This window comes from Peromyscus leucopus, chromosome 22 (genome assembly GCF_004664715.2).
Source record: "Peromyscus leucopus breed LL Stock chromosome 22, UCI_PerLeu_2.1, whole genome shotgun sequence".
In the NCBI taxonomy this organism is placed as follows: domain Eukaryota; kingdom Metazoa; phylum Chordata; class Mammalia; order Rodentia; family Cricetidae; genus Peromyscus; species Peromyscus leucopus.
In genome coordinates this window covers 50,772,260-50,783,344 of record NC_051081.1, presented here as the reverse complement: position 1 = coordinate 50,783,344, position 11,085 = coordinate 50,772,260, and the positions used below count along the sequence as shown (strand labels likewise).

The 11,085-nt window shown below is 44.4% G+C and overlaps 1 protein-coding gene across 3 annotated transcripts; it reads left to right on the top strand.

Moving 5' to 3' along the window:
* Window positions 1–2,767: 2,767 nt before the first annotated feature.
* On the top strand, window positions 2,768–10,272 carry Tmem18 (transmembrane protein 18). Of its 3 annotated transcripts, none has more exons than XM_037198172.1 (5): window positions 2,768–2,903; window positions 3,824–3,944; window positions 5,548–5,599; window positions 6,988–7,081; window positions 7,166–10,272. In XM_037198172.1, exons 1-5 carry the CDS (start codon window positions 2,847–2,849, stop codon window positions 7,259–7,261), a joined length of 420 nt encoding a protein of 139 aa, XP_037054067.1. In that variant the 5' UTR covers window positions 2,768–2,846; the 3' UTR covers window positions 7,262–10,272. The 3 variants fall into 3 exon arrangements, with proteins under 3 accessions (XP_037054067.1, XP_028713295.1, XP_028713296.1); XM_028857462.2 differs by having other exon boundaries at window positions 5,545–5,599; XM_028857463.2 differs by having other exon boundaries at window positions 2,773–2,879; window positions 5,545–5,599.
* The last annotated feature ends 813 nt before the right edge of the window (window positions 10,273–11,085 follow it).

The window sequence follows — 11,085 nt, the reverse complement described above, 5'->3', positions numbered from 1 at the left end:
CAGGTCCAGACCACAGAAGGGTCAAGAGGCCTCAAGAGCAGTGGACACCTGTGAAATGTTCAAGCAAAGCACTTTTAAAAAAAAAATCTTGTCTGTGTTAAAAGATATCTAGTTGTGGTGTACAGAATTGTCTGTGGGACAGAAGCCTGTGGCAGGAGCATAGGACAAGGACAGAAAAGAGATGCAATCAGACAAGGAAATCTGTAGACTTCAGGTATCTAGAAAAAAGACTCCTCATGCGCTGCCTGGGAGGAGTTTGGCCTGGGTCCTCCGGAAAGCAACAGGGGAAAGCAATACAGATTGCTTAGCAATATGGCAGGATTCCTTAGCCTAGGAATTCAGTCACATGTTAACACTGTTGCTTTTATTTTCTTACTGATCTCATGGCTGGGCCCCATCATGACGGCAAAGCAACTGCAGTTACTCCTTGTTTCCTATCTTCACTGAAGTCAGTCCACAAAACCATGAGGAATAATTGGCCCTCAGAGCCACAAGAAAACTCCAGCCTGTGCATTAACTTTAAGCAAATGATGGTAAAGCTGAATGGGGAGAGCCCTTATCCTGGCAGGGTGCAAACATCCCGTGCTCCTTAAAGCAGAACTTTTTTAAGTTACACTCAAATGGCCTCAAGATTTTTCCCCCCTTTTCTTTCTTCCCTTGGTGAAGATGGGGGAGGACATGTACCTGAGAAACAGAGAGTAGCCCAAATCTGAAAAGGACAGGTGAGGCAACAGTGACAGCCTGGGAATGTCTCTGGGAGAGAGGAAGAAGACAGGTGGGCAGTTGCTAACTGGGTGAAGTATACTGGACCACTGCGTCAGAGTCCATTCCACAACCAAGTGAAGGAGATAGGCTGTGACTGTCAGTGTTCAGACCAGTGGAGATGGGCTACGACACCATTGTTCACTTCACACCATTAAGTGGAGAGTAAGTACAGACTGTATAACAAGGTGCACGTGCAGATGTCATAACATACAGACTTAACACTTCTGAGTCCTCATTGTTTACACAGGCAGTTAGAAGAACTTCACGCATGAGCTAAGTGTGCTTAACAGTATTAAAACCATTAAACAACCCATTGCCAGTCCATGTTCAATGGCCTGCCACAATCTCTGAATCAACAGTACTCATTCTTGTGAATGAAGTCAGCTGTACTTTGTAAAGAATCTCAGTGTAAACATGTCTTAAATTGTGCACTTGGAACTGAGTTAATTATTATTTGAATATTTTGCCCTAAGATTGTGCTATGCTTAAATATGGCAAAAGTAAAATGATCTAGGCCAGACTCTAGAAGTCCTGGTCCAGCACTGGTTACAATAAAATCAGTCTGAGCTGAGTTTCATTCTTCCTCATTCATTCATCCTCACTCTGAGCATATTTTTCCTGCCTGCTGTAATGCTTGCACGGGAATCACCACAGTCTTGGGTCAATGAGATGACTACTGTGTCCATCCTACATCTGTGGGTACTGACTGTATTCATCACTGGTTTGTGGGGCAGATACCATATGCACTCAGATCTACTGAGTAGGGATGCTTCACTATGCCATATGGGCACAATGTCCATCTCTAGTTTGTGGGATGGGGGGTGGGTGGAGATGCCTTTAGTCAGCGTCCATGTTGGGTCTGTGGCTCAGATCCCGTATTCAGCCTAGGTGTGTGGGACCAGGTACCTGTGTCCATCCAGGATCTGTGGGATGGGTCACCATGTTCACCTAGGTATGCAGGGAGGACAGTGTCCATTCTAGGTATGTAAGACAAGAATTCTATGTCCATTCAGGTCTGGGGAGCTAGATAAATCCTGTATCTGTGGGTTGGAAGTAACCTGTTCACCCCAAGTCTGTCTCGGCAGAAGATGAAATATCTATCCTAGATCTTCGAAGAAAATGCCATATTCATTCTAGGTCTGTGAGGCATGGACACCACGTCCATTCCTGGCCTGTAGGACGGAAGTCGTGTCTATCTCGTGTCTGTGGCACAGACACCATTGGCATCCCATTTCTCTGAGGAAGAACCATGTGTATTGTGGGCCCAGATGCTATGTCTATCCAGGGTTTGTGGGACCTGACACTATTCATCCTGAGTCTTTAGGGTGCCCATGCCATGTCGTCCACCACGACTCTGTGGGGTAAGTGATCCAGCTCATTCCGGCTCTGTGGGAAGCACAGACGCAGGACTCAGCCTGGGTCTGTGGGAGAGACCGGGCACCGTATCCGTCATCTGGGCACGTGAAGCACGGAAGCCAGTCTGTACCGAGAACGTTGCATCTGTCCCGGGTCCGTGATGAGGACGCTGAGCTCATCCCGATTCTGTGGGACTGACTGACATGTCCACCCCAGGCGTCTGAGAGGCACGCTGTGTTTATCTCGGGTGTGGGTGGAGGTGGCCGTGTCCTTTCCAGGTGTGGGGTGCAGGTGGCCTGAGATGATCCCGCTTCTGCGGGGCCAACGCCGTTTTCACCCCAGGTCTGTGAGGAGAAAGCTGAGTCCACCCTCGATCAGTAAAGAGTGCACCAATTTGCCAATTCATTCCCGGACGGTGTTGCAAGAGTCCGACCCTAATAAACTGGCCCCAGCCGCTGGCTGCGTCTGTGGAACCAAGCACCCTCAGGAGTTTGGGAGAAACAGAACTAGGGAAGCACTTTCACACTTCTTACAGAACTCCATTAATGTAATAATGAAAGTGGGACCTCTTAAAAAAAAAAAAAAAAAAAAAAAAAAAAAAAAAACTCTCGCGAGAAGAGCTACATACCAGGTTCGTACCTGTAGATCTCGCGAGACTAGGCGACTTTCCCTGGCTGTCGGAAGCCGCGGACTTCTCCGGGGTTGTTGGTATCCCCCACGGCGTGATGCCCTCGCCGTTCTCGGTCAGAGCCTTCCCGGTCAGCATCCCCGCGGTGATCATGGTAACTCGCAGGCTCTGGAGACTGGACAGCGCTGGCGCGTGGTGGGGAATTCGCTAGTTCTCGTGTGGACTGCGCAGGCGCGGGCAGGCTGCATCCTGAAGCCGCGCTGTGGCTCCGCTGGCTGGAGCAGACCCCGATGCGCACAGGCAGTCCCCTGGGTCCCCAACATGTGCCCACCGTGGCTCCGCTGGCTGGAGCAGACCCCGATGCGCACAAGCAGTCCCCTGTGTCCCCAGCACCGGTGTGTGCCTGTCCTGGTGGGGTCTTGGCAGCGTCAGCCTACATTGCGTTCTCTAGCAGGCTCTGGGCAGACTCTCAGTGTGCTGCCTTTCTGGTGTGGCACAGAAGACACAGGCGGTACCCAGTTAAAGGCACTGGACTCCAAGCAGTCCTGAAGAGCTTTGGGGCTCCACGCTCTCCAGAGCCAGTCTTGCCTTGTGGAGCAGTGCCCTTGGGCAAGGGCCTGGGGAAGTGCTAAGAAGGCTGGGCTAGGAACCAATTATCAGGTGGGGACCGTCAGAAAGATTTGGGCCCCGGAGTATGGACAATGATCATCTGTAAGGCCCCAGAGAACTGATGAAGCGCTACCTACCTTCATGTTGGGATATCTCTCATTCCAGGCCTTGATATGAAGACCTTACCTCAGGCAGCTTCACATGCTCCTAGTACATCCTCTTGAATAGATCAACTTGACTTTACTCAGCTTGTTAGTTTAGATAATAAGCCTTTAGATTTCGCCCAGCTGAAAAAGGATTGTATTCACCAGTCAAAAGAGGCAAGTGGGCGGCGATGGTTTCCATTCTGTGTGCTCAGACTTTACAATCTTTATGTGTGGATGTGTTTGCACTTGAAGCATTGTCTCTCCCCACCCTACTCCCCACCCCCAAGTTTCTAACAGTGTCCTAACTGTATCCTCGCAGGAGACCGACTGGACAGAGCCGTGGCTCCTAGGGCTTGTCACCTTCCATCTGCTGTGCCTCCTTCTCACGTGCTTCTCATCACAGAGGTATAAACTCCAGATTGGACACTTCCTGTGCTTAGGTGAGTAGGAGAAAACCTTATCCCTGTGCCTTGACTGCTGTGATACTGCCCTGGGTTTGTTTGTGTTATGTTTTCACAGGGCTCCCAGAGCCTTCCATCTGTATGGAAATCATGAAGTAGTCTTTGGACGTTAAACTTGAAGGGGTCTTCCTTTTGCTTCAGGGTGGCCAGGAAGGATGTGGAACGTCAGATGTACTAAGATTTTGATTCTCTTATGCTGACTCTGACACAGATAATTTCCTGCTTGAGTTCAGTCCTGGATGGCATGTCTTTCATGCAGTTGTTTTCTCGCTAGGCTTAGTCCCACACTGCATGCTCTGGAAATTAGACTACAGATTAAGCGACATTCTCTACATAAAATACTATTTCAAGTCAGTTTTAAAGATGATGGCTCTAGAAATTGTGGGAAGGGATTAGGCTTACAGAATGGAGAAAGATTACACAGAAGCCAGACACACAGTGAACATCATGGTACTTGGCCAGATGTGGACAATTAATATATGAGGTCCCTCAGTCAGGTCAAAAGGATACTTAGTAAAATGTCAGTAAGAAAATATCAGTAATATCTGGCTGGCCCAGGCATGAGGTCTGCCCCAAATGCAGACAAGTGGGCAGAGCCCCTAAAATACAGGGTCGAAGATGGGCGGGAAGTTGGATCATAGGCCAGACACCACAGTCTACAGGAGCTAAGTGTTCCAAGGCTGAGCAATTACAAGTATAAATACTTGACTTCTGTGGACAGGGGAAGGAGGAGGAGATTTTAGACTAATTGAATCAGTTGATTGTGCGTGGTAGGACATATGATCCAGTAGCTATCTTAGAAAAATGAGTGAAGTGCTGAGTATTCACATTACAGAAATGGTGTCCCTTCTTCATTTGAAATTCTTTTCCTGAGAAATGTTAGGGTTACATTGATGAGCAAAATAGGCTTCTAAGTGATGCAACTTCCTTGGGGACACCCACATTCAGTAAGTAGCTGTAGATGTATTACAGTTAGTTGTGCTGTTACCAGCTGTAATGATCATTTTGATGAGAACTGATCTGAGGGGTGCAGTGGAATATGCCTCGGGGCCTGGTAAGAGTTTCTGCAGGCAGTGTAGAGGCACCAGGTATGAGAGACAAGAGGGCTTGAGGGGACTGCCTTGAAAGGTGGAACAGTTTTCAAAGAGGGATAACCACAGGCATTCTTAAGAAACTACAGACACTGCTCTGTATGCCTTACATGCTTTATGGCTCATTAAAATCTCAAACAACATAGACACATCAGATTTACTTCCTTCATTTTCAGAAATGCTGAGGATCTGACACTGAGCTTTCCACCCGGATTTTGGTGGTCCTGCCCGTGCAGAACAGCTTCATCGGATTTTCACTAAGACCCTTGGCATCTTACACATGTGTTGATCTTTTTCTGATTTCCATTAAATGGTCATATTCTATAACATCACACTTTCATAGTTCTTACTACATCAAAGCTAAAATGGAAATCGCATTTCTTGGCAAATTTTTTGATGTTCTGTTGCTATATATAAAAAATATAATCTTATTTTATAATGATTGTGATTGGTAATGAAATTCTAATATAATTTCTTTCTTTTCTTAGTAGGGTTAGTCTATTGTGCTGAGTATATCAATGAAGTGGCTGCAATGAATTGGAGGTAAAGTCAGCTTTTCGTGCTCTTGACTGTGTCTTAGAGGTTCCCTCTGCAGTAGTATTGTCATCTGGAACTTTGTAAAGAAAGCATGAACCTTATAGGAAAATTGAGGATGTCAGGAATTGTGACCACATAAATATTGAACACCCTGTACATATAGGTTTAGGCCTTAAGAAACAAGCAGTTAAATATTTTTGCTGTTGTTAACTGAAGACTAATAATTTTATTTTATTAATAAAAAATAAATAGTCAAGAGAATAGTCAAAAGCTCCTCATTGAAACTAAAACAAAAATCCCACTACCACTTTTGGGATAACTCCTTATGGTCAGGGAAACCTTAGAGGCTTACAAAACAGTGAGATATTTTAAGAATGGTGTTACTGTTAAATGTTCCACATGAGCTCTTAAGGTGCTGGCCAATAAAATTATGATCTGTGAGAAAACATTAGGAGTAATATAAAGTAATTTGAGTTTCAGAATTCAAAAGATGGGAGTCCTAGATGGTATTATTAGGGAGTAAGTGGTGCCCGTGAGACCTTCCCCTCTCTCTCCCTTTCCTCGTGGAAACAGCCTCCCTGTGCCTGGGCAGTACCAGAGCCTCCACGGTCATCGCCCTGCTTCCCAGCCCCAACCCTGGCACCTAAATCGTCTTAACTGAGTCTCCTGTCTCAGCGCAGATTACTCCAAACATTCCAATGTGTCCCTAGTCACTCAGAGAAAGGTACAGAACTGTATCGACGCCCGTGGCCTCTGCTGCAGCCCCTCCTGCTGACCCCACACCCACCTCAAATTTGTGTTGATCCCTTCTCCAGGTCAGAGACTGATCTTGACCTCTCCCCGCCCACAGATTCCCATGTTCCCTGCTTTGTTTTGATAAGTCAGACTATCATTCTATATGAACTACTTCTTCTCTCCAAAAGGTCGATGTTCTTTAAGAGTGAATCTGTAACCCATAGCTCATGTAACAGGTTTTGCAGTCACTGTTTCTGAGTCAATGAAAACAGCTTTCTAGTATATTTCCACATTACCAAGAAAGAAATCCCCATAGACAGGCGCTACCTTCTGCTGCCTGGCTCTTTACCCTTGTGCAAGTTGGAATCATGCAGCCTTCAAGTCTCCTACACAGAAAAGCAGTTCTTCACTGAGATGGCTGGGAGCAGGAAGTACTAGACACAGTACTTTCTTAAGTAGCTGTAGCAGGAATGCAGCTCTTACTCTATAATTTATGAGAAACAGACCTGTTTCTGTGCAGTTTTGAGAGTTTAAGTCATTGTGTTACATACAATTGATGCAAATTCTTCAGTGAACCCAGACTCTTAACTGCTGTTCTTCTGTCACCTCCCAGGACTGAAAGTCGAGTAATTATTTTTGTTTGTTTGTTTCTAAAACAGATTGTTTGCAAAATATCAGTATTTTGATTCCCGGGGGATGTTCATATCCATCGTGTTCTCGGCACCATTGCTGTTCAATGCTATGGTCATTGTGGTATGTATGGCACAGATTGTTTATGTCCTGGGTTTCTTCAGTCATAAGCTTTCCAGTTTTAATCATGACTTCAAATGATTTTAGATTATGTGGATACAGAAGACTTTGAATGTGATGTCTGACCTGAAGAGCTTGCAAGCAAAGAGAAAGGAGAGGAAAAGGAGAAGAAAAGAAGAATAATGCCTCGCTGTTGCTATGGACCTTGTTTTCCCTCCAACTTGGTTGTTTCCAGCTGTAAGCTGCACATGGCCCAGATGTCCTCTGTCACCTGACTCATGGTTTGGAAAATGGTTCTTCTATTTTACACCCACAAAGATAGAGGCCTCACTAAAGCTGTTTCTTAAAAGAGCTAACAATGTCACCTGGATGTATGTTGAATGTGGACCCACATTTGCATGGTGGGAGCTTTCTGGTTCAGCCACAGGAAGAAACTTGCACAGCTTGTCACAGTTTGCTGGTAGACCTCATTATATAACTAGAGTTCACTCAGTTTTGAGTGCGGAAACAGAAATAAACAGCGCCATCCTGCTGTGGCACCACTACCTGCTCACTCTCCTGTTTCTACCCTGTAGTGGTTGCTCTCAGTTAAGAGTTATTTTGAAACCAGGCAGTTTCAAACTTCCTTTAATCCCAGCACTTGGCAGGCAGAGCCAGGTGGATCTCTTGTGAGTTCCAGGCCATCCTGGGCTACAGAGTGAGTTCCAGGAGAGGCACAAAGCTACACAGAGAAACCCTGCCTCAAAAAACCAAAGGGGGTGGGGAGTTATTTTCTTCCCCCAGAGACTTTGATGACATTTGTCACCACAAATGGGCATGGTACTTGTGTCTGTTGGGTAGAGACTAGGATGCTGAAATCCTACAGGGCCCAGGACAGCCCCATCGTGGAATATTGTTCTGTATATAATGTCAGCAGTACCCAGGCTGAGGGAACTGTGGGACAGGTCTGGAAAAGAATGCAGTAATCAGTTCCCATGAAGCTAAGCCTCTAAAGAATCGAGTTGGGACTATGCCACTGAAAATGTTTTGTTTAAAAATACTAATCTAGAATGGGAGCTGTAAAGTCAAGACTCCATGGAAAATAGTATGTCAAATGAACCGTTTGGTTTTGTTTTTTCTGGGTATAAAATTATAAATACTTGCATACTCGGTGAATGACTTAGTTGTTTCTACACAGACTGTGACAAGTGCAGACCAGTTCTTCCTGAGTGTCACATGCTGGAGTTTGTCGAGCACAGAGAAGGGCAGATAGCCTCTCTTCTCTTTTGTCAGATATCCTTAGTGTTTATGGAATCTGGAGCAATAAATCCCCAGAAATTGCAAATGACTGGAGACCCAGAAATTAAACAGTATTTAATACTGGGAATTCTGTAGACTCTTAGCTTTAGTTTAAAGAAATAATTTGTGAATTATTTTCTTTATTTAATAGGAATTTTTTCCTTCCTAAATGAAACAGTCTTCAAAATTCTAAAATAAAAATCTAGATAAAAGTGTTTAAAAGGTTAAAAGTAGACAGTTCAATAGATTACAGTTATGTTCTGAAATCCAGATACTCAGTTTTAAATGTTTATGAACTCTTAGTAGAAAGCCTGCTGACGGAATTGTGAATCTGATAATCCTAAGGTGTGAGCCTGGGGCTCCGTCACGAAGCCACTGCAACACTAAACCTGAATTGTGTTCTCAATTTCTTGATTTGTTCCACTTTTACATTGAACAAAAGTACCAAAGGAAATAGCATAGTATAGTAAGTCAGTTTTTAAATTTAAAATCACACTGTTAAGTCATGGACATTGCATCTAAGGGTATATCTAATTATGTGATTCTGAAAATTACTGGTTCAGGTTGTTCAATCATTTTTATGGTTACAAAGGTATTCACAATAACATTGATTAGTTTCACAGAAAATAAGAACAAATTGGTCAATTATATTTGGTTAGATAAATCTGAAGCAGGAGAGTGTCAAGTAGGTCTAGAACTCACCAACCAGATCTGTTCCCCTTGACCTTTGTGTTCAAAGCTTGTGCAAAATGGGTCAGAGAGGGCTTGAGCTGCCTGAGTTCTGGCTTTGTCCAGGGCAGCTTCCTGGGTGTTGAAGAGACTAGAGAGGAATGAGGGCGCTTGTGGATTCCGTGCATTCTAAGACAACACTGTTACCAGTCACACATTGTTTGGACCGCCTGTATTTGGAACCACCCAACTTAATCTGTTTTTCTCCGGTAAAATAGTACAAAGGTATTGTTTACTTCACCATGTGTTGATATTAATACCTCAGGCTTTATATAGCTATGACCTTGACTTTTAGGCTTTTGTGCCTTGTCTCTGTATATGTGGTTGTAGATGCACATGTGCTTAACTTTTTTTAAAAAAAGGAATATTTTGGGTTGGAGAGATGGCTCAGTTAGTACTTCCCTTTTAAGCATGAAGACCTAAGTTTTAACTCACTTAAAATTTGTGCATAAATTATAATCCCAGTACTGGAGATGTGGAAATAGACAGACGTCTAGAGTTTCCTAACCAGCCAGCCTACTTGGCTAGCTCTAGGCCAGAGAGACTGTCTCAAAAATGAGATGGGAACTTACAGGATAGCTCAGTGAGTAGAGGTGGTTGCTGCCAAGCAGTGCAGTCCAAGTTCAGTTCCTGGAAAACCCACTTGCTGAAAGGAAAGAACCAACTCCTATAAGATGTCCTCTGACTGTGTGTGTACACACACACACACACACACACACACACACAAAGTAGATGTTTAAAAAAAAACATAGTAGGCATTCCTGAGGAGCAACACCTGTGGTGGTCCTCTGGCTTTCGCACATGTATGTGTGCATACTGGTACACACATAACACATAAACAAATGTTTTGTATTTTGTGAAACTTACACTCAGTGGCTAAAATTATATTTTGAGGAATTGTCGTAATATTGTCCTTATATTAAGGAAAACCCTGCAAGCCAGAATTATGAACAAGCAATTGGGTTTGTCAGTGCAGCTCTGAGGATTTTACAGATTTGACCAGTGCTGTGTTCACACTTCTGTACTGCAAGGTTCTCGGGCAATTTGAGAGACATAAGGAAACATTCCTTTAAAGAGTAGTTATGGAAAGCAAAGGCCTGTGATAACCATTTTACACATTCTACCCATTAAACCTTATGTTTGTTGATTACTGTGCATTACTATACAATAAAATCTGTTTGATAATATACAGTGTGCTTTCCCTGACGCACGTGCATGCGTGCGTGCGTGTGTGTGTGTGTGTGTGTGTGTGTGTGTGTGTGTGTGTGTGTGTGCGCGCACGCGTGCGTGTTGAATCTAACCTTGAGCCAGGTTTCTCTGTAGGGCTGGTTTCTTGGTCTCTGCCTGTGGTCCTCATGCTATTGGAAATGCAATGATGTCAGCATCAGTAGAAGAAAGTCAGTATGGAGATGTGTAAATAAAACCATATGTGGGTCTGTTATTAACATCCTATGAGAAATGCAGTGGCAAGGGACTGTGATCCTCTTCTCTTCTCACAACACATCCCTGTGGACATGAAGTGTTCATAGGCCTGCTAAGATTCAGAACAAAGCTTCAACATTCTTCAGCAAATATTGGAGTCTGGTACACAACTGACTCCATTCCTGAGGGCCAAAACTGATGACTTTCCTTGAGTAAGGACACTCACAGACGAGCCTCCTGGGTACCTTAAGTGGAGCGTTGGGTGATGTGACATTCTGCCAACCAGCCTATCCTTTATGAATATTTACTGGGGTCAGCTGTGGTCAGGGGGTGCCTGTCCCACATCCACTGATTCATATGGCAGATAAGGAATGGCCATCTAAGTGCCAGAGACTGTCAAAGTGGATATTATGAACCAGTCATTGGAGACAGTGTTTTCAGATAGTCAAGTTTATGTAGTCATTCTTTGGTACTCACAAGGAACTGAGTCCAGAATCCCTTTCAGATTCCAGAATCCTCAAGTGCCTAAGTCTCTACCTAAAATGGTATAACATCTGCACAGAACTCACACACATACC

What these genes read in the sequence shown, in the direction of transcription:
- Tmem18 (XM_028857462.2), top strand. Translation starts at nt 2,847, where the DNA reads ATGCCCTCGCCGTTCTCGGTCAGAGCCTTCCCGGTCAGCATCCCCGCG. An exon ending in GTGGCTGCAATGAATTGGAG is followed by an intron (nt 5,600 to 6,987) that starts GTAAAGTCAGCT and finishes TTTCTAAAACAG; the next exon opens with ATTGTTTGCAAAATATCAGT. An exon ending in TCAATGCTATGGTCATTGTG is followed by an intron (nt 7,082 to 7,165) that starts GTATGTATGGCA and finishes AAATGATTTTAG; the next exon opens with ATTATGTGGATACAGAAGAC.